This window comes from Rhineura floridana, chromosome 1, assembly GCF_030035675.1.
Source record: "Rhineura floridana isolate rRhiFlo1 chromosome 1, rRhiFlo1.hap2, whole genome shotgun sequence".
Taxonomy (NCBI): Eukaryota; Metazoa; Chordata; class Lepidosauria; order Squamata; family Rhineuridae; genus Rhineura; species Rhineura floridana.
In genome coordinates, this window is record NC_084480.1 from 89,723,419 (window position 1) to 89,747,467 (window position 24,049).

General features: G+C 42.2%; 1 protein-coding gene across 5 annotated transcripts in view; it reads left to right on the forward strand.

Annotated features, from left to right (window-relative positions):
* SHC3 (SHC adaptor protein 3) overlaps positions 1-24,049 on the forward strand; it is an 85,245-nt gene that overhangs the window by 30,640 nt on the left and 30,556 nt on the right. For all 5 annotated transcript variants that reach the window (XM_061626092.1, XM_061626098.1, XM_061626085.1 and 2 more), the window contains 4 exons: positions 9,775-9,845; positions 12,878-12,941; positions 18,751-18,870; positions 21,507-21,560. In XM_061626092.1, the coding sequence (XP_061482076.1) occupies positions 9,775-9,845; positions 12,878-12,941; positions 18,751-18,870; positions 21,507-21,560 (309 nt within the window). The remainder of the gene's footprint in view (positions 1-9,774; positions 9,846-12,877; positions 12,942-18,750; positions 18,871-21,506; positions 21,561-24,049) is intronic.

The window sequence follows — 24,049 nt, forward strand, 5'->3', positions numbered from 1 at the left end:
TAATAGTAGAGCCTCCAGGAGAACTGAAGTCTACCAGATCTTCTCTTAAACATTGGCTAAATATTTGTGGTGAATTTCTGAACCCTTGTGGGATTCTATCCCAAACCATACTGCAATGGTTCCATTCAAAGCCAAACAGGAATTTAGATTCTGGGTGCAAAGGGATGCTAAAAAAGGCATTTTTTAAGTCTATTACTGTGAACCATTGAGCATCCCAAGGAATTTGGCTGATGATTGTGGCCACATCTGGTACTGCAGTGTGGAGGGGCACAACATATTTATTCACAGCTCGCAAATCCTGGCAAAATCTCCATTTAACAGGATCTCCTGGTTTCTTTGGAGGTTTCTTGATGGGTAAAATGGGAGAGTTACATGGAGTACGTTGGGGATGTATAATTCCTTCTCTGATAAACCCCTCAATAATGGGACGGATTCCTTCCCGTGCTTCTAAAGACAAAGGGTACTGCGGGATGCAAGGAGGGGGGAGGTTTTGCTTTACCTGGATTTTGATTGACTGTACTGACTTCAAAAGTCCCATGTCAGTGTCCTTTGTTCCCCATAACGAAGTAGGCAGTTCCGTCAGGTCTTCGTGTAATGTAATGTCTCCTAACGTGTGTGCATCATCCCTTACCCCTAATACGCTGAGCAACAATCCCACCCCTCCAGGAGTGCAGGTTAAAGTGGCCTCAAGCTTACAAAGCATATCTCGTCCCATAAGAGACATGGGGCAATCTCTAGAAAACAAAAAAACATGGTTAAACATTCGTCCCCCATGCTCAACTTGCAGAGGTTTCGTAACGGTGAGAGCCTGCGGAACCCCCCCCATTCCCATTGCAAGCTTTGAGTCTTCTGAAAGCCATGCATTTGGCGCCTTATTCAAAAGAAAGTTGCACCTGTGTCTATCAAAAAGGAAAACTCAAATCCTTCTACACGCATTGAAATAACGGGCTCAGCCGTCGCAGGGGGAGGGAGAAGGAATGCGCCGGCCAAGGACAGGAGCGCAAGCATTCCTAGCTCCTTCCAGGAATGAGCTGTCTGATTAGCAGGTCCGGTTAGTCATTGTTGTGTCTGTTGTTGGGGCAGCATTCCAATCTGGTTCCATGCAGTTGGGATCTGCTGCTGCTGAGGCGGTGGCGCGCTTGAAGGCATTGGGGGAGGCAGTGCACTGGTATCTGCAAAAGTAAAAGGATTACCGTACCCATCCAGAACGCTGGTCCCTTCTGCCAGTGGGCAGTCTCTCCGGAAATGAGATGGATCCCCACACCAGTAGCACCCCTGATTGCTCCCGGTGCCCCCCCATGGCTGTCCTCGTCCACGACCTCTGGAATCTCTGCCTCTCTCTCCCCTGGGGTACCTGATTCCCAAGGAGCCACGGAGAGCGGATGCAAGCATTTGATACTGTTCCTTCTTCTCACGCTTCCGAGATTTTTCCTTCTCATTTTCCCCAATGACATCAGCTACTTCCAGAATGGCAGCAACCATCTCAGCACCCCACCCTGGCCGAAAGTGCTGGAAGTAATCCCGTATGGATGGAATTGCTTGATGCACAAATGAGGCAACCAACGTGGGTTGATCCTCCTTCTTTTCTGGGTTCAAATTAGTATAATTGCGCGCACCTTCTAGCAACCGAGTCCAGAATTTACGTGGAGCCTCGGTGGATTCCTCCCTAATGGCCAGGAACTTAGTCTGATTGGGTGGTTTTTGGGCCATTTGTTTTAGGTGGGTGAGAAGCCGGTCCCGGTCAGCTCTGAGCTGCGTGCGTCTGTCAGCGGTCCATTCATTACCTGTCCATGAAGCGGCTGCTTCTGCTCTCCTTTCCCAGGATCGCCTGGCAGTTTAATCCTCAGTAGCCCAGGCAGTTTCAAGCGCCCAAAGGCGGCTTCATTCCTCTCCAGTCAACATTCGGTCTAAGAGGTAGTTAACGTCTCCATAAGTGGGATTATGGCTATTGAACAATCTCCTCAGCAAATTCTGGATCTTAGTAGGGGATTCTTCGAAGGATCCTTCCATCTTACTCCATTCCTTAAGATCCCATTCCAGCCATGCCTTGTATTCCGGAAGCACCGCGTGCTTCATGGCTCCACTGGCGTCTATGTATGGCGGCTGGTTAATCATTAAGGGAAGCATTCTTTCGGCTGGCGGTGGTGGAGATGCTGGCGTTGCCTGTTGCGCCTCCTGGCTTGCAGAGGATTGGGAAGATGAACCTGCTTGACAGGTAAAAACTTGCGGAGGTGTTTGGGGTGTTTGGAAAAGAGAGAAACGTGGGGTATCAGGGGAGGATAGAGGGAAAGGGGTGAAAGAGGATTGGGGCAGTGGGGACATGGGTTGAGGCTTAGGGGACATGCAACAGGTGCAGGTGCTGAATGTGGTGTAAAACAAATGGATGCAGGTAAAAATCGATGTTGTGATGTAGAGCTCACACATCCAGTACTGTTTTGTTGTCTTGGTGATTGTTTAGTGAGAAGCTGGTGTAATATTGGATGTGCGTCCAAAGTGCAGCTACGTGGTGTGCTTGTGTGTGTGTGCTGTAACTGACCGTCTACATCCATATTCCAACCTGGCCCTTGCGTTGGGCTTTGACCCTCGCTAGGGCTGGTAGAATCAGTTTCTACCTTGGGTCCCCTTCCAGACGGCCCACCATCGACTCGTAAATCTGAGTCAGACAATAGCCCCGATGAGGTTCCACCATCCAGAGGGCTATGATGTGGCGGGGCGAATGTGATTGCCGTGCGACCAATGGGCTGCCGTCTGGGTGGGTCATCAGCAAAATAGCCAGGAGGAGGATGGCTGTCAGTTATGTTCCTACGCATCATCATTTGAGCTGCAAGCCAGTTCTGCACCCCCACTTCCCATAGGGACCAGAAAGCCAGCTGCGCTGGACTATCCTTGTCTAGCCGCTTCCTTACCTCATTTAGGCAAGCTGCGTCAAAGTATCCAGTCCGAGGCCACACCTCCTTTCCTGGGGGTGCCCCAACTGCAGTTATTTTCGGCCATTCTCTAACACATAACTTCACCATGGTTTTTTTTTGCATACCCACCTGGACCGGAAGGCGTCCTTCGTCCCAATACCTACACATCAAGCTTAAAGGTGTTACAGCATTAACGGGACAGACAGCACATGTTTTACTATTCCCTTGCCCCATGATATCTGGTGGACACTATATTTATACTTTAGTTACTGTAATTTTTACTGTAATTTTTACTCCAGCAGTCCCGTTGCTCAGTTCCGCAAAACACGGTTGGAGAGAAAAGGCTCTCCGGGTGCCTGAGGGTGTTCTGCAAAACCTGGCACGGAATCTTGTGGAGTTCCACATTGGGCGCCAATTGTTGGGTTCAAATTTAAGCTCCCTCCCCTTTCCCAAAGGGCGAGCTAACGCACCCCTTCGCCCTGAATAGGAGTGCAAGCTTTAGCAATTAATTTACCTGTTAGTGGTTCAGCCAGATACCAAACATAAAGCAACACACAAAACTGCTTGATCAAGAAAGGATCTCTGAACTGCAGAGACAGGAGTCTGTCGGGGCAGAGAGCGTCGTTTATTAGTTAAAGCATCATTTATATAGGTTTTCATAAAGCAAAACAAGGTATAATATTATAACAAAGGGAATACAGTATTACAGTCTTAAAAAGATAAGCAAGCGCATCTGTTTATCCTTGTTACATTTCTTATGATTCTTAAAAAGCGAGAGACTGATAAAGAACTTATACACTTGTCAATCAAAGGAAACTTATTTTGAGATAAGAACTTAAGAAAGGCGAGGGAAAGGTTTAGATTGACACCAAAAGAGATAAAGATGTTACTAATGTGCTTGTGAAAGTTACTCACTCAGCAGTATGACGTAAATCTTACAGATACAATTCTAGTAGGATGTTTTGAGAATGTTTCTTGCTTTGTGCTGAATTAGCTACAATGTTACAGGATGTGTATAGTGATTTAAGACAGAGAGAAATAACAACATTTAGAGGGGATACATTTTATCTCGTTTTTACAGAGATGTTATAGTCTGAGAGGCGCCTTTGAGTGTTTCTTCTCATGAGAGAAAAACAAAACTTAGAGTAGTATGTCCCTCCCACCCTCTCTAAGTTCCAGGATTCATTGCGGCACTAGTTCTGGCAATAATGTAGGTTTCTTGACAACTCTTGACAACTCTTGGGGCCTAGGGAATAAAATATTCCTAACAAGGGCACCAGATTGGGGAAAGCTGCCCTAACCAGTTCTAACAGGATCATGAAGAAAACTACACCCACCCAAAGAGGATTGGAAGCTATGGCTGCGGACACACTAATCTGCCTGCAGCAGATAAATGCATTTTTTGCCAGTCCAGAATTGTTCATGCTCATCCTCAGCAAACAATCCTTTCAATCTAGATTGATTCTAGATCCTGCTGTCCACAATGGTGGGTGTTAGCGCTGCCAGGTCTCTGGTTTTCACCTGGAGACTCTGGATTTTTGGGGTTCACTCCAGGTGAGTCACCTTAATCTCTGAACTCTCAGCTTTCATTTTTTAAAAAGAATGATTAAGTTTCTAAGTGGTATGGTTCACGTCTTTCAGCCTATATAAGTAAATTTGTCCCTGCTGTTTTATTTGTTTATAGCCCCTGATGAAGGCCTAAAAACCTATAGGCTGAAATGCGTCGGATTTGAACACACAATAAATCCCTATTTTTCTAGCATCTTGGCTTTTGCCATCTATATTTTCCCAGGAGCTCAACCACCAGACTAACTGTCATTCTTCAAGTCATTCTTACAACCGGAGATCTCACCATAAGCAGTTAAAGGACACTTCCGGAGGCCCAGCAAGTTTCCCAATAATGCCATCAGTTTGGTTCATGTGTGTGACTATGCTGTTACTTTTGTTGTTGAATCTCCATGATACGGTAATGTTCTTCTGGTGGCAGGTGGAAATGGAAGGAAATCAGGGAGGCTGAAATAAAGGGGAGAGCCACCCCAGGCCCACCGGGTTTAAATATCACTTCTAAGGTCCCAGTAGCATGACAAATTGTTGTTAAACCCGGAACCTCTGAATCAAACAAGCCTGGACCCATTCTGTTTTATCCTATTTTAAAGGCAATGGAAGAGAAGTTGCGAGAGGAGGGAAAATTACGGAGGGGGGACAAAGAGCTATATTTTCCACACTCTACAGAAAATATCTACATATTAGCCAGCTTTGAGTATGCCTCCATACTTAAGAAGTCAAATTGTTGAGTTTGCACTCACCCCCCATCAACAGCAGGGTTGGGTGTCCCCTTGATGCCCAAACCGTGGGATAGACAGGACATCTGTGATGATATAAAGGCAAGGATATTATATTTCAGAAAGGGGGGAAATAGATATTGGAAAGATTGCAATTATTCTAAAGATGGATTTATGGGTCACTACCTGACAACCCCTCAGGATCCTGATGCCACCCCCTCATCTGTAAGGTTGGTAGAAGAAGGAAAAGGGCTGGTATGTATGACAAACCAAGGTCAAAAGTTTATGGGAAACAGCACCTGTGAGTATTACTTCTCTTGCAAGAGAACTACAAAAATTCCTTACCATAAAAATAATAAGACAGCAATGTTAAAATAGCTCTTATTCAGTAGTAACTGTAGCACATCAAAGGATGACCTTTGTACTTGGAATGGTACTTATTTTATATGTGGGAAATATGCCTACTAATGGTTGCCAGTAGGTTGAAGTGGTTCATGATACATGGGGTATTATTGCCTGCCATGATACATATTACCACCCTGTCCAGGGCAACAAAAGTTAGAGGGATCAGAGATCTCTCAAAATGGAAAGTAGTGGCTGAATCAGTATTGGGTTTTCTTCTCCCTAGTTTTGAAGTACCATATACCCTACGTGAGGTCAGGAAACTTTCTAGTATAATGGAGTCAATTGCAAATAACACCGCAAACGAATTGGACTATATAAATGCAGAGATGATTGCAATGAGAACCATGATCCTTCAGAATAGAATGGCCCTTGATTTTATTCTGGCATCTAAGGGTGATACGTATGCAGTGAAAAAGGCCCATTGTTGCATATCCATTCCCAATAATTTCACACAGATTCAAGACCTGGCTGATTACATAAAGGAAGCAGGAGCCAAGGCACATGAAATCGCAAGGGAGGGGATTGGGACTTGCTTGGGTGGTTTGGAAGTATATTTGGGTCACTGGGGTCCTCCATAGTACATGGAATTCTCTTTGTGGTGATAATATTGCTGTTGTTCCATTGTTGCTGGCTCTGCATAAAATGCTGTCTTATAGATGCAAGCAAAGTGGTGGGAGGTGAGGAAGGAACAGTTATACATGATGGTGGTACAGTCTGTGGGAGACACTGATAGCAGGAACAAGGACGAAGAGGATGATCCATTTTATGAGTCAATGTTCTTGAAAATGAATATATCAAAGGAGTCTCATCTCAGCGAGGCCTGAGGCGGCCTCGAAGGGAGGGGGAATGAGGAAGGAGTCAGGGAAGGAGATCCTCAGACAGTTTGGCTATGCTCCCATATTAATCTAAATCAGTTTTGATTAATGCTGCTCATAAAACGAGTAAATAAGTAGGCTGCACAAAAACATCTTTGTGTTCTTGTGAAAAGGGAAGTGAGTTAAAAGAGAGATCTGCAATAACTGGAGAACTTGTAAACATCTTGTCAGCAGTTATGCTAAAAACATGTACATGTGATTTATGAGTACCTTTACCCTTCTAAGAAGACCACTCCTCATTTATAACCATGCTTCCAAATATGGTATGATGTATGCTGAAATTTCTGAGTGTATCTGTGTAACCATGCTACAGACAGAGATATTTCCCTGAATGGTCACTTGGGTGGCATTGGGCACTCTCTCTCCTGATGGCCATCAGCCTTTTGTTTCTTATCTAATAAATACCTGTCCATTGACAACTCTCCTAAATTTTATTCTGAAGAGTTTTCCTTCAACAGTACCAAATGGCCTGAGTTGGTATAAGGCAGATTCCTTTGTTCCTAAAAGTGGAAAGAGACCCAAGGGGCACAGTGACTCCAAAATTTATGTGTTTTATTTACAACATTTATATACCACTTCATTGTAAAAAATCTCACAGATGTCTACAGATGGAATTAAAACAATAAAATTATTGTCAAAATAGTTGAAGACAGGTATTTAAAAACCTCCAAAATAATAAAACCAACAATGAGTTAAAAACAGATAAAAAACACAATAGCTTCTACATGCCTGGGTAGGCTAAACAAAAATGTTTTTAGTAGGTGCTGAAATGAGTACAATGAAGGTGTCTGCCTAATATCAATAGGCAGGGAGTTCCAAAGCATAGGTGCTGCCACACTAAAAGACTGATTTCTTACAAGAGCAAAAAAAGTACTATGTGGAACCTGTAACATGGAAAGCACACCTTGAACTTGGCCTGGAAGCAAACTGGCAACCAGTGCAGAATTCAGAGCAGATGTATTACGTGCTGATAGGGTCTCACTCATGTCAGCAATCGTGCCACAGCATTCTGCACTAACTGCAGCCCCTTGGTCAGTTTGTGCTGCATGGGGATTTCTATGACCTTGGCTGACTGGCTGCCAGGATTTTTTTAGTTTTGGTTTTTGGTTAGAAATCCTGACTGGTTGTGGGATGCTGAATTTTCTGCTTTACTCATAGGAATCTTGTTGTGGTTGGTATGGTATTGCATTTAGGAAATCATCAATGTCTTTTCTTTTTCTTTTTCTGTTGGCATTTCATTTACCTTTAACCTCACTCCCTTATATCTATAGAAGCAACAATAGTGGTTCCATGCACTCAGCTCAACCCCCTTAAACCCACTGATGATGCAACTTGTTGTTTGCATGACAGTTTCTTGACCAATAGTGGTAAAAGAGAATTCACATACTGGGAAGTGTGGCTGCAATTGTTGTTGTTCCTAAGCTGCTGCCTGTGAAAGTAGACCAAACCATGTGTGTTTTCTCTCTCTCTCAATTATTACTCACTGGAATTGGGTTGGCTGTTAAAGTGAGTTTATAGCAGCCCACAGAGTAGACAGAAAAGGGTAGAGAATCTTCTTACTCTTACTCATTTCTCAGACCTCTTTCTGAAGTGAAGGATCAAATCTGTAAAGTTTGGAGCAGCCATGTTAAAAGGTAGGGGCAGGGCATTCCAGGCAGAGGGTCGCCAACCCTGCTTGGATACAGATTTCTTTGCAGAGGATCCCTAGTCAAGCTTTACCAATAGCACAGTCCAAACTATACCTACTCAGAAGTAAGTTATATTGTGTTCTATAGGGCTTAGTCCCTCAGTAAGTGTGTTTAGAATTGCAGCCTTCAGGGACACCCATCTTTACCCTTGAGTGCTGCCATCTAAGATCTCCACAACACTAGGCTCCTTTCTTCCTACCATGGCCTTCTGGTGACTGGCGTGGCCTGAGGGCACTGAAACCCTTCTTGCCAGAAGCAAGTAGGCTAGATTAAATGTTCCGTACCCATGCTCCATCTTTTAGCTAATTTCTTTTAGCTTAATTTCCAATCAGAAGAATGTTTTTGTTTGAATTGTATGCTCCATGATACTTAAGGTATCATGCTTAATGACATCATTAGGGCCTTCCCCATGACATCACTAGGGCCCACCCCTGAAGTCTCAGGGTTTGGGATGTTTCTGACTTGTGGTTACTTGATACATGTTTGAAAACCCTCCCATTGATTAGGTTATTCATGTCTTTTCCTCTCTACACATGCCCTAGGTGAATGAAGAAGGAAGTGGTGATTGCGATCTTGGTACACGTCCACCCACAATGTCATTGGGCAGGTGTAGATACACCCCCCTATTACTGGGACCACCTACATGGATTTTTAAATAGGCACACTGTTGAGTAATGCAGAATCAATCAGCAATGAGTTTTTATTTTTGAAATGAAACCAGTCCAGAAGGACTTTTCAGGGGCAAAAAAATGCAATAGATCTAGGTAGTATGTGGATTATGTAGAAAAAACAAGTACTCAGTCACCACTGATTCTAGAACAAAGTGTTGTAAGTATGCAGCCTATGTTACAATCCAGGCCTTCCTCTTTAAGAGACAGTTCAAACAGACATACTTTTGCACAGGGATTCTGTTGAGCCTTCCACATCTTGGTCCAAGGTTTGGGCTTCTGCTGCACAGAGCATACTGTAGTTCATCTGGTCATTGCCAAAAAAGCCAGGCCTTTCCACAGCACAAATAAAGAGATCCAGTACCCACTTATCTCCACCCCTCCAAAGAGCTATTTTGATTTTTGTAGGAGTAACCTGAGCACCAGAGTTCTGGAGAGGTGCAAATCACTTAATCTTTCTGTGTGTAAGGGTCTTCCTTGTACATTAATAGCAGAGAATCAAAGTAAGAGCCGTGTGTGTGTGTGAACAGATTGCCTTTGATTTTGCTCCCATCTATTACTATGTAATTTTTATATTGATAATTTTAAGGGAGGGCTATTATACTGTACTTCTGTTTATTTTATAAGATTGTTTGGGGACTCTTGTTTGCAGACGTGGCTGGTGTCTCTGATGCCAGTGGGCAGTGGAATCTATTCTGGGTTTTAGTCTGGACTTCCAAGGAGCTGTCCAAGGTGTTCAGAGCTTTGAAAGTTTGGACTGAAACCCAGAGTGGATTCCATTGCTCCACTGACCTTAGAGCCACCAGCCGCCCAAATCCCATCCTCCATCTGCTCATGTTCATCTGTGGGAGGGGATGGTTTGTGCTTTTATTTTTTATTTTAAAATTTCTTTTATAAATCTTGGTCCAGTTATACTTATATACACATATTTTTTCTCTTCCCTGTAGTACTTGGGATGTATAGAGGTCTTACGTTCCATGAGGTCCCTTGACTTCAACACTAGAACACAGATTACAAGGTAAGATGAGATAATGTGTTGCAAATGCATTTCCATACCTGTCTTTTGAACCACCTGTGCAGAATAAGTACATGTCATCTAAAGAACAAAAAGGGCAAAGAATGTATATACTTTGCTTCTTATTTACAGGTAGAAACACATAACACAAGATTTGCCTCAGTTCTGTATCTAAAATATTGAGAATGGACAATAGCTTGTACGATAGTCTTTTTTATATGTTGATCATATTAAAAATATTACCTCAAGAGTTACCTAGTAGTGTGTTTGAGATACTGTACAACAACAAGGACTTTCTAAAGTGCTTGCAAGGTCTGGCTCTTTGTATGCCAAGTACTCTGCCACTGAAACTGGCAGAAGCCTTTGAACTGAAAGCTTGATAGGAAAGTATCACTGGGGAGTAGGAATATATAAAGCATATCTAGAGGAAAGACTTGAGGATAACTCAGTTTGTTTCATTCTGTTCATATGCATAGAAAATCTTTGTAATACTGTGTACAATTCTGGTCGCCTCACTTCGAAAAGAATATTGTAGAGCTGGTAAAGGTTCAGAAAAGGCCAACCAAAATGATCAAGGGGATGGAGCAAGTCCCCTATGAGGAAAGGCTGCAACATTTGAGGCTTTTTAGTTTAGAGAAAAGACAAGTCAGAGGTGACATGACAGAAGTATATAAAATTATGAGTGGCATGGATAGAGTAGATAGATAAAAGTTTTTCTCCCTCTCTTATAACGCTACAAATCAAGGACATCCAAGGAAGATGGATGTTGGAAGATTCAGGACAGACAAAAGAAAGTACTTCTCCACACAATGCATAGTTAATCTATGGAATTCATTCCCACAGGAGGCAGTGATGGCCACCAACCTGGATGGCTTTAAAAGAAGATTAGACAAATTCTTGGAGGAAAAAGGCTATCAATGGGTATTAGACATGATGGGGATGCTTTGCCTCCATGGTCAGAGGTGGTATGCTTCTAAATATCTATTGCTGGAAACTGCAGGAGGGGAGAGTGTGGTTGTGCTCAGATCCTGCTTGTGGGCTTCCGATAGGCATCTGGTTGATCACTGTAAGATCGACTAGATGGGCTATCGGCTTGATCCAGCAGGTTCTGCTTATATTCTTAACCTCTGGTATTGCCTCAAATTTACCTTTGAAACTGAATGAATGATTTTTAAACCTCTTGACAGCCATCCTGCACATATGCATTTGCACATATATCTCCTGGATTCCAGTGGGAGTAACACATACGTAGTTTTGTGTAGGATTGCACTGCAAGTTTCTCAGAAATGTGTGCACATCCATTTGTGTACAATTAGATCTATGGATTGACCATATAGCTAATTAACTTGTGGTTGCCAGGATTGTGCACAAAATTGTGTTTTATGTAGAAATAAAGAGTCCAAGTGGCAAACACTTGTTTATGCAATCATTTTTATTTGCAGTTTTTATATAAGGCATTAATTTGCAGAGTTGTATATTAAAGCCTATATATAAAATACACTTACTTTAGTTTTTTAAAACTTTGAATAGCTTATCTGGACATTTTAGATAGCTAAAGGTACATAACACACACACACACACACACAGGCTTCTGTACTACTGTCATTAAAAGCAGTTCATGCTGGCATGAATGTAGTGTAAATAATGCAATGCAATTCTCATGTACGTACCTACTATCTAATATGAAAATATGTGCAAAGAGGACCACAAAACTTGTATGTAATTAGGTCATCAGGCCTCTGCACACTTACCTTGGAATAAACCCCACTGAATACAGTGTGACTTACTTCTGAGTGAACATAGAAGGATCTGTTAGTTTTGATTGTCTCAGTATCTCATTTTTCCAGTATTAAATTTAGTTTTCTGTAGCATTTTTTTAAAAATCCTCATGAAAATTCTTCAACATTTTAGTGCAAATTTATCTTAATAAACATGTGTTTGTGTAAATTAGTCAAAATTGTATACAAGCAATTTATCTTAATATAATGTATTTTTGTATGTTATTTTCACTAATATTTTTATTTTTGTGCACACTTTCTCCTAATATATGCATTTTTGTAAACATTGCTTGGTTGGAAAACTGCATCACAAAATTTGGATAAGTGCAACTTTTGAAGGATGGCTATGCTTTGGTTCTCATATTGTTTTGGGAAGTGAGAACTTGACTGTAAGTGTGTACTGAATAAAATTTCTCCCCCATCCCTTCTTCTGAGTAAACAAGCATAGAACTCCATTTAAGATGTGACATGCGCTAGGATATTAACCTGTCATATGGTTTATAGAACGTTATAGATAGCTAGACCTTGATGACCCAAATAAGTAACATCTAATAAATAATCAGTGAAAAGTATAAACAGACCATGAAGGCTATAAAAGGAGCTGTCTGTAATAGCCCAACTCATAACAATTCCCGCTGTTAATGGGATTTAATTAATTGCAATCCTAAGCATATTTTACCTGGAAGTAAGTCATTGAACTCAAGATTTACTCCTGAGTGAACAAATAGCTGGATTGTCCTGCCAGTTGACTTGGAAGCAGACGACCAAAGCGTTCTCCTTCCAAAAAATTCAAGTCAAGAGATTAATGGTTGTATCCCCTGCTGGCAATCCGCTAGCACAAGGGCTCTTGCATTAGTGGAGGTCTGTTTCTCAGTGTTGCCCAGCGCAGCAGAGGAATCAAGTGCAACCAGTCTGCTGGCGGAATCATTGCACAAGAGCCTGCACTAGCAGAAATGTACAAATTCTACATACAAATACAAGCTATTCCTTTGTGGATACTGGAAGTCAGCAGAAATAATAATAATAATAATTTTTGTTCTCCGCGTTTCACCCGGTATGTGGGTCCTGAGGCGGATTACATAGATTTAAAAATACAAAAACATACATAAACCATACATAAAGTTAAAAATACAAAATATACATAAAACCATGCATAAACAAATCCATGGATGTCATCATGAGACTCCAAACCAGACTTTTCCATCACCATGAACAAGCATAACCATTTGCTACAGATGTTATTTTCTTTCTCTCCAGGGAAGCAATCAGCCTTGTTTGTGAAGCTGTGCCAGGAGCCAAAGGAACCTTTAAAAAAAGAAAGGTATTTATCTTGTGTTTTCTTTTCTTTTGTTTTGTTAACTGGATCATATTATCTCATCTTGGGGCCACATTAGATGTGACATTAAATATATGTAAGCATTTATATGTAAATATATGTAAGCATTTTTGTTCTTTAGATTGCAGCCAGTAGAGGACCTGAGCAGGATTGTTTCCATGTGAAGGGGGGTTAACCCTTTCTCTTTGCACTGAAGTCATGGCACACACATGCACACTGAAGCTCCTATGATGCGCAAGGAGGATGGTTCCACTGGCACTGCTCATGGAAACTGTCCTATTGTGACTAATAACAGCTTTGAGAGAGATGTTTTTGCAGGGATCATGACACGTGGGCAAAGGACCTTCCTTCCATGCCCTGGTTCCCGCCCCCAGCTGCCAATACTTCTGACTGCTATTTTAAAGAATAAAACCATCCAAATCAAACACTCGCTTACACTCATTTGGCCCTAAGAATAGTAGTAAGTACTCATAGCTTATGCCAATTGGAAAGTGGAATACACTTCACTTCAAATGTACTACACTGCAGCTATAATCTGATTTCACATATAAATTGTATAATCCAAAGAGGAAACCCAGTCCTCTTCTCAGGAACTCATCTTAGGTTTCATCACTTTACCCCTTTTTAGTTTTTCATATTCTTATTTGTACTTCACCTTTAATCCAACAGACTACAGAGTGGTTTGCAGAACTACTCCATCAAATGCAACATCTCATAAAACAGAATTTAAAATCTACAGTGATAAAATCTCAAAGTAAAGTTAAAACATTATATAGCACAAACAATGTAGCAACCCCATAGCAAACTAAGTACGAAGTAGACAGACTTGGGGCCGAACTAGACGAGATGCCACTTACACAATTAGTAATTTTTAAAAAGTAGGTTGCAGGTGTGTGGAGCCTGATGTGGATTGGACCCTGGCAGGGAGAGTAGGAAAGCTGTAATCCTTTGCACCACTGTGGTGCTGATCTGGATTGGGATTCCCATAGCTGCAATTTGCATAGGGAAAAAGCTCCTACTCATGCCAATTGGAAGATATTGAGTGCAAAGAGCAGGCGGTGGGGCCAATTCAGATTGCGGCCACGGCAGAGGACAAAGGGTTATCCTTACTACCCCTGCCAGGGGCCTAATCCATCTCAGGCTCCTCCACTTGCTATTTTACTGTAAAAGAAGAAACTATTCATTAAATTACTAATTACATGAATGGCATCTCATCCACCCAAATCTACTTGCCTGAAATGGCCACCTCACTCTTCTTAATAATAAAATTGGCCCTGGCAGTCCATATGGAACCACAGTGTCTGCTCTGATCTGACAGGAAGGTTTGGCTTTTCTCAGAGTAAGGCTTGCTCCAGAGAAATAAGGGATAGAAAAGCAATATTGCCAGATGAATACAGTCAGGTATGTGGCAGATTCAGCTGTCTTACACCAGGATAATATGAGCATTTATACTCGCATTTTGTTTACCTTGGGGCTAGGGTTGCCAGGTTCAGGGCCTGAGACTGATCTTGTATCTTTGGGAGAAGAGAAAGTCAGCCAAGTGCAGGTGTTCTTGCAACATTTTAATGGGAAAAACCACAAGGTGGAATTCTTCCTTCCCCCTGCACAATTTTTAAAGATACAGAAGATCTCTTGGTTGCCAGGCCCGGCCTCCAAGAGGTCTTCTGTATCTTTAAAGGTTGTGCAGGGGGAAGGGGGGATTTCACCTTGTGGATTTTCCCATTACAGGGTTGCAAGAACACCTGCACTTGGCTGACTTTCTCTTCTCCTAAAGATACAGGATCAGTCTCAGGCCCTGAACCTGGCAACCCTACTTGGGGCACATTTTAATCATTGAACATATCTCTGCAAGTAGAATTTAGCATGTTTTATTTATTTATTTATTTATTTGATTTATATCCCATCCTTCCTCCCAGCAGGAGCCCAGGGCAGCAAACAAAAGCACTAAAAACACTTTAAACATCATAAAAACAGACTTTAAAATACATTTAAACAAAGTATCTTTAAAAACATTTTTTAAAAAAGCTTTGATGACATCTTAAAAAAAGGTTTAAAAACATATTGTTTTTTAAAAAGTTTAAAAACATTAAAAAGCAATTTCAACACAGACACAGAGTGGGATAAGGTCTCAACTTAAAAGGCTTGTTGAAAGAGGAAAGTCTTCAATAGGTACCAAAAAGATAACAGAGATGGTGCCTGTCTAATATTTAAGGGGAGGGAATTCCACAGGTGTCACCACACTAAAGGTCCATTACCTATGTTGTGCAGAACGGACCTCCTGATAAGATGGTATCTGCAGGAGGCCCTCACCTGAAGAGCGCAGTGATTGACTGGGTATATAAGGGGTAAGACAGTCTTTCTGATATCCTGGTCCCGAGCTGTATAGGGCTTTGTACACCAAAACTAGACCCTTGAACTTGGCCCAGTAGCAAATGGGCAGCCAGTGCAATTCTTTCAGGAGGGGAGTGACATGTTGGTGATACCCTGCCCCAGTGAGCAGACTTGCTGCTGCATTTTGCACCAGCTGCAGCTTCCGGACCAACCTTAAGGGCAGCCCGACATAGAGTGCATTACAGTAATCCAGCCTGGAGGTTACCAGTGCGTGGACAACAGTGGTCAGGCTAAACCAGCACACTTTCCCTATCATGCTAGTTTTCCGTGGGTAGCAACTCTTTGACATCAGTCTGAGGCAGGGAGTTTTTGACATATAGGTTGCTACTGGATTATTTGTTTATTGAACATTCATTCTGATTTATTTGCACCTAGTTTGTGGGCGTTTATACAACACTGTCTCTTTATTGAGCATTCATTCTGATTTATTTGTGGTGAGGTTAGGCAACTGTTATCTCACACTTTCCAGTGAAATTTTATCTCGCTTTTCTTATTGCAGAAATGCTATAATATATATATATATATATATATAAGCTCAGAAGCATCAAATCCGCTTTAATTGTGCAACCTGAATTTACCAATATGCACTTGAATCTTACCCACAAAATAGCAACAGTCTGGAAGTGCCCTTAGTAACGCTTAACTAAGTCTGACCTCATTCAGGAAAGTCCCATGGGGCTCTGCTTTTGAATGTTGCTATGTAGTTCCTGTTTGACAGGGAGCAGCCAAACTTGATGAGGTACACATCAGCATTCTAACTGATAGAATCCTATATAATTTTCCTGAATGTGTAGGGGCCCTTCCAGACTGAGATTTTGGGGGGCACATGTATTTAGCAACATGTTATTGATTGAATAATTGTGAATTAGTGGTGGATTTATACTTTATCATTCTGCTTTATTGCTTGTTCTGTGATGCTTCCTCAGTGTTATTGCATTATTCTGCCCGGAAGGGCACTCTTACAGCTCAACATAAGCGGGACCAAAACAAAAACAAAAACCCCTCTGGAACATTTGTGGTATAAAAAGTTACAAGATTTCAGCAGGAAGTTCAGGGGCATGCACTGACTGGAAAACCTCCGTGAAGTCTAATTCAAGTGTTAAAAGCAGATTCAAACATGACTATGCCATCCCTTCATGCCTTATTTGTTGCTGATTCTCTCAGGTGACTCTCAAATGCATGTGTGAACTTGCCTTCATTGGGAGGTGAAACAAGTTACTATAAGCAAATGTGTCATATGTAGATATAGGTGTCTTTCTGAGAATGCTATTTTGAAGTTATTTATGTATTGCACTTGCTACTTTTCTTGTATTTGCATTACATTTCCTTATTGTCATAAAGCTGTGTTAAAGTGGCAGCACAATCCCTGAAGCAGGAGTCAGCAAAGATACCCCCATTTCAGCAGTATACCTGCTAATACTTGTCTAACAGCATTTTCCCCATGGGTGTCTCTCTAGCCTATAATTTTAGTTTCAAGCCTATACGCCAGCAGGAGAGCATTTCCTGGACACTTGGCTTTGCTGTATTTCAACAGACGTTTTCTTTTGGAGGCCAATTGCAGTGAGTGGCTGACGACTGGAATTTATTTACAAATGAAGCTGTGTTTGTCAAAGCTTATGTGAATTCTCCCAACTATAAAAAGGAATTGTCTTCCATCTGACTGTGGATTTTGTTGAGCTTTAATCTCCAGCAGTTGTATAGTATTTGTGGTTAATGTTTCAGCAAAGGTGATTTGTTGTACTTGTTATCTAACATTGTACATTCCTATTATTGTTGGAATTCACCTTGTTAAACTGGTTTACCTTATAACAAAACTCAAGCCATGTCACCATTTTTTCAGTCTCCTTCAAGCGCTTGTGAAGCCTCATGCCTATGAAGTTTGTGCTGGTTAGGGTTGGTTGACGCCATTACAACTACTGCTCATTTTGACTCTCTTTGTGTGGCAGCTGTTAATCATTTCATAACTGTTTGCATCAGCTCGCTATCCAACTGAGGTGTTTGGGGCCCTCTTGGTGATCTCTACACAGGAAGAAGTAGGGTTGCCAGGTTCAGGGCCTGAGACTGATCCTGTATCTTTAGGAAAAGAGAAAGTCAGCCCAAGTGCAGGTGTTCTTGCAACCCTGTAATGGGAAAAAACACAAGGTGGAATTCTCCCTTCCCCCCGTACACCTTTTAAAGATACAGAAGACCTCTTGGAGGCTGGGCCTGGCAACAAAGAGGTCTTCTGTATCTTTAAAAGGTGTGCGGGGGGAAGGGAGAATTCCACCTTGTGTTTTTTCCCATTACAGGGTTGCAAGAACACCTGCACTTGGGCTGACTTTCTCTTTTCCTAAAGATACAGGATCAGTCTCAGACCCTGAACCTGGCAACCCTAGGATGAAGTGCATGGTGTGCAGCCCCGGGGAAAGACCTTTTCAGTGGCAGTTCCTCCCATGTTAAACTCCTTCCCTACTGACATGCATCTAGTTCCATCTCTTTATAGTTTTAGGAGGTTAAAACACACCTTTTTTGACAGGCATTTGGAGGAGAGACCCAATCAGACAAATGGATGAGTTGCTGCTGCTCTTAGCAGTTAGTGGTTTGTTATGAAATGTGTTTTTTTTAAAGATTGTGTTATTTTATAGATCCTATGTATTCTTTTTATCTTATCTGATTTTGTTGTAAACTACCCTGTGGCTTGTGCAAAGGATGGTACATAAATCATATAAATAAAATAAAATAAAAATTTTCTTTGTGCTTGCAAAAGGAGCTGAAGGAAGGGATTGTGCCCTGTAATTGTTCCAACTACATGGAAAAAAGCTTCTCTTCTGACACTTGCCCCTTCACATAACTCTTATGTACCATCAGTCCACACGTTCATCCCATGCCTCTTCGTTCTTTTTATTTATTACACTTATTTATTTATTTATTATCATTATTTTTACCCCACCCTTTTTCCAAAACTGGAACTCACAGCGGCTTCCAGATTCCACTTGTTGAATACGTTGCCATTTCTCCAAGGAGCTCAGAGAGGCATACATGGTACCCTACCCTCATTTTATCCTCACAACAACCCTGCAAGGTAGGGTAGCCTGAGAGATGGTGACTGATCCAAGATTACCCAATAGGGGTTTCAGGGAGATTTGAATCTGGGTCTTCTTGGTCCTAGTCTCGACTCTAACCTCTAGAGATCACTACATTCCCCTCACTATATAGAAACAACCTGAATTTTCTTTCTTGTACTTTCTCTTCCTTTCAACTTGACTTGCTTCTTACTAATTTCAAAGAAAAGCATCCTCAGAATGCAGATTAAAATGTCACACACTTGAGTATTAAACCCTGGGGGCTTCCGTTTATGCCATGTTGAGTCAGGTGTCATCAGATGTCAGTAGATTACTGAGATGTGTGATTTTTGCTTTCACAGCCACCAAGTAAAGCTCTCTCTAGTATCTTGGGGAAGAGCAACCTTCAGTTTGCAGGAATGAGCATTACTCTGAATATATCTACCACCAGCTTAAACCTGATGACACCTGATTCCAAACAGGTCTGTATGTTCTCATTCCTGCCTGCTATTGTTAAAAGTTCCATGGTACTTGTTCCTTCCTTACCTGCAAGATTATTTCTGTGCTTTGCACTCATGTAATTCTGCAGTTTTGTAATTCTGCAGATTCATTTGTGATAACTAGCATGTGCCAGTACCTCTGAGCAGCTGAATGTTGGAAGATGCAGGACCGACAGAAGGAAGTACTACTTTATACAATGACACAGTGCATAGTTAAACTATGGAATTTGCTCCCACAAGAGTTAGTGAAGGCCAACTTCTTTGGTGGCTTTAAAAGTTGATCGGACAAATGCATGGAAGGAAAGGCTGTCAATGGCTATGTTCTACTTCCACTGTTGAAGGCAGCATGCCTCTGAATTCCAGTTGCTGGGGATTTTGAGCAGGAGAGAGCTATTTCTGTACTCATGCCCTGTTTATGGGCTTCCCAAAGGCAACTGGTTGGCCACTGTGAGGACAAGATGATGGACTAAGTGAGCTTTTAGTCTGACCCAGCAGGGCTCTTCTTATTTTGTTGTGTAGTCCCATTTCAAATCACTATAGCTATATGTATATTAGTATATCTGAGGGATCACTGTTTTCCATTTGAACCTGCCCACTCATTGAGATAATTATCTGAGGCCCTGCTCCAGGTGGCCCACCATTGGAGGTAAGGTGGCTGATGACTCAGCATACGGCCTTCTTGATTGTGGCACCCTAACTATAGAATAACCGCCTTAGAAATGTGGGCTTGGTGCCCACACTTTTATCAGTTAGGGACCAGGCAAAACCTATTTTTTTCTACAGCATTTTGTCAATAACATCATTGTTCTCTGGCATGTATTGCCATTGCTATGTACGTTCTTAAAGTCATTGTTTTAGACTGATGTTTTATGTATATTTATTGTTAGTTTGAAAGGTGGGATATAAATGTGTTAATGAATGAATGAATAAATATTCTCTGAATCTTGATCTTAAGGCCTTCAAGACAAAATAAAATGCATTGGAGTGAGAGGAAAGAGAAGTTCATCTATCAACATCCTCAAACTTCAACCAGATGTTAACATTTGTGTGTTTGTGTGTGTGTTCAAATTATCTTCTAAAAAAACCAGCAAAGCCTTTACTATTGGGTTTTTATTCCGAAACAGAAGTTGTAGAAGAATAAAAGTTAAGCAGGGAAGTGAGTTAGGGGAAGGGCCACAAGTCAGTGACAGAGCACTGCTTTGCATGCAAAAGGTGCCAGGTTCAATCCCTGGCATCTCCAGGTAGGGCTGGAAACGTCCTCTGTTTGAAACCTTGGAGAGCCCATGCCAGTCAGTGTAAACCAGGGGTGGGGTACCTCAGGCCTGGGGGCCAAATGTGGTCCTCCAGGCCTCTCTAGCTGGTCCTCAGGCCATACCCCTTGCAGGCCCTGTTTCGAAGCCCAAGAGTTTTTGCCTGGGTGCAGTGGGTCCTTGAACTCTGATTATGCCTCTCACTTATCTGGATGGAGGATAAAGAGGGGTGTGTGAGTGTGTGTAGAAACAAGCCTACTGTACAAAGGAAAAAAATAGAATTTTGCACCAGTGGCAGGTTGCCCAGAAGGGAATGTGGCCCTTGGACTGAAAGAAGGTTCTTCACGCCTGCTGTAGAAAATACTGAGCTAGATGAACCAACGGTCTGACTCTGTATAAGGCAGCTTCCTATTTTCCTCTGTCGAATAAAAGTAAAATGGGAGTAAAAGCTAAGTAAACAGGTCAACCATGTCCCCCTTTTTTGTAGGATAGAAGGACTATAAGGATGGGCCATAGCTCAGTGGTAGAACACATGCTTTGCATGCAAAAAGTCCCAATTCCAATTCCAGGCCTCTCCAGGTAAGGCTGGAAAAGAGTTGCTGACAATCCGTGTCAACAATTCTGAGCTAGATGGGACCATTGTTTAATGTAGTGTAAGGCAGCTTTGTATGTTCCTAGAACTGAGCACCATGAACTATTAGTGTGTAAGGAAGATATCTTCTCATCCCTTCATGCCACCTTCTTCAGCCTTGGCAAAATATGTACATTTATTTAATTTGGCTGTATGCTTAGGGTATTCTGACTCTAAGGGCATCCAGATGGTGGTTTCAAATGGGGAGAGATGGATGCGCATTCAGTACAAACTATTTCCCACAATCTGCATGAGTGGGTGACTCCATGCTGTGCTTCCACCTGTCCTTGCCTGCCCACGCTGCCTGTTGCAGTAAGCATGGGTTGCAGGATCTGTGTGGCAGGAGTCGTGTTATAATAGCAAAAAAAGCCAACCTGCCTTGCCAGATCTAGGACTTCCAGTTTAGCATCTGAGTGCCAGTCCAAGATCTTGTGGAGCTGCCATCTGGACATGTTATCATCGAAGGTTCAGAGACTCACGGCTATGCACATTTGTTTTTGATGTTAATTTTGATGTTTTTGGATGCAAGAACACAGCTGTAGCATACATTTAAAGTGCATGGCTTCCCCCAAAGAATCCTAGGAACTGTAGTTTGTTAAGGGAGTTGGGTATTGTAGCTGTCTGTTCCCAGGACTCTTTGGGAAAGCAGTGTGCTTTACATGCAAAGTGTGGATGTGACCCTAGAAAGGCAGACTCCATTTCACACTCATGCTGATCTTTTCCTAAACTCTTTACAGATTATAGCAAACCATCATATGCAGTCTATTTCTTTTGCATCTGGCGTAGATGTGGTAAGCATTTTATTTATTTATTTAAAATATTTCTCCTTTTGGTCCTGATGTAAGGACTTTGAGCCACAATTTATCATCTAACTTGCTCAGGAAATATTGCTAGTTAGACCTTTGCCATTAAGATCTAAGGAACGCCACTGGAAATTCAAGGCAAAACATCATCACTCAGTTTAACGCAAGCCCTGCTGTGATCAGTGAAGATTCTCCCAGTGGTGTTACATTAAGATTGACACTGAGCTAATATTTGCTAATAATAACTGCATGATTAAAAACAACAACCCCAATATGGCATAGCAGTCTGAACATAAAATGATTGTATCATATGTTGTAGATAAACAAATTCTGCTGTGAGCAGAGGTGTTTTTAGCTTCTACATTTTTTTCTTTTTGGGGGCCTCTATCTGCCACCCAAGTGTCAACTCCTGAAATGCCACTGCCTACTATTGTTTAACATGAGTTGCCAAGTAGCAAGCAATAGAGCAGTAATGATAAAAGACTGGAAGGAGTGGGAGGCCCCGTTCAAAGGATTTTCGTGACATGAAAATCATAGGGCTAAATTTACGCATGTCTCTCTCACTATGATTACTGAACATCTAATGACGCTTGGCTGAATATGTGAACTGTCTCCTCTGAAAAATGCTGCATGACTTGATAGCAGATGATACGCAAGTTCTATCTGTAGTGATAAATCATTGATGAATCATTCACGCATCTTTGCTTATCGATTGTATCACCTTAATCAGGGTAGGAACTACCCCTGGAGGTGACCCTCTAGCAGTTGTTGGACTCCCAGCTCCCACCAGCCCAACAGGCATGGCCAGTGGTCAGGGATGATGGGGAATCCCAAGTTGGGAAAGTGCTGTTGTCCTCAGGTTCTGCTTGTGGGTTTCCTATATGCATCTGCTTGGACAGTGCGAGAGCAGGATGCTGGACCAGATAGACATGATCCAGGAGGGTTCTTCTTAATATCCTTATATTCTTAGCCTGGCAGAGGGGCTTCAAAAGGTTGCTGTCAGCATTCTACACCATCAGCTTCAGGGCTCCATTAATATCAGAAGCTGGCCAGCCTGATTTAAACTCACTGTGTGGTCATCTCAGTGGCTATATATCTCCAACTAAGGCTTCATCTGCACCAGATTTCCCTGGAAAGAGGGAAACCACTCTGGGATTTCCCTCTCACTTCCTTCTCATAGTGCTGCAATTCTACATTGCTTCTTTGTTTCCCCAAGACAAGCATCCATACACTAGTCTGGAAAACCACAGTAGGAGATATATTGTGACCTGCTATTTTCACCAAACTTCATCTCAAGACATCAGACGGGCTCCACTTGAACCAGAATGGAACCAGACTGCTGGCACTTAAAATTAAAAAGGTAGCAGAGCAGCTTTTAAACTGACTGAGGGGGGAAACACGACAGGAGCTGAGAAAGGTCCGGTTCGGAATAAACCTCCCCCCTGGGATAAAAACCAAAGAAATGATGAAATTTTAAAAGGGGTAGGCCTAGAAGTAGGCATTGTGAGAGCAGAGGCACAGGATATAAATTCAGAAGAGCAAAATTACCACAGGCCTAACCACAAGTGCCAAAGACACTTGAAGAGAGACACTGCTTACAAGTTCCTGTATGCTAATGCTAGGAGCCTCCGAACCAAGATGGGAGAACTGGAGTGCTTGGTCTTAGAGAAGAGCATTGATATAGTGAGCATAACCGAGACCTGGTGGAATGGAGAAAACCAGTGGGATACGGTTATCCCTGGATATAAACTATATCGGAAGGACAGGGAAGGACGTATTGGTGGCGGAGTCGCTCTATATGTGAAAGAAGGCATTGAATCCAGCAAGCTTGAAACCCCAAAAGAGGCAGACTCCTCCACAGGATCGTTGTGGGTGGTGATACCGTGCCCCAGGAGGGACTTAATACTGGGAACGATCTATCGTCCCCCTGATCAAAATGCTCAGGGAGACCTTGAGATGAGATATGAAATTGAGGAAGCATCCAAACTAGGAAATGTGGTAGTAATGGGTGACTTCAACTACCTGGACATAGACTGGCTGCATATGTGTTCCAGTCATGACAAAGAAGCAAAGTTTCTAGATATTCTAAATGACTATTCCCTAGATCAGTTGGTCATGGAACCGACCAGAGGGACGGCAACCCTGGACTTAATCCTCAGTGGGGACCGGGACCTGGTGCGAGATGTAAGTGTTGTTGAACCGATTGGGAGCAGTGACCACAGTGCTATTAAATTAAACATACATGTAACTGGCCAATTGCCAAGAAAATCCAACACAGTCACATTTGACTTCAAAAGAGGAAACTTCACAAAAATGAGGGGATTGGTAAAAAGAAAGCTGAAAAACAAAGTCCAGAGGGTCACATCACTCGAAAATGCTTGGAAGTTGTTTAAAAACACTATATTAGAAGCTCAACTGGAGTGCATACCGCAGATCAGAAAAGGTACCGCCAGGGCCAAGAAGATGCCAGCATGGTT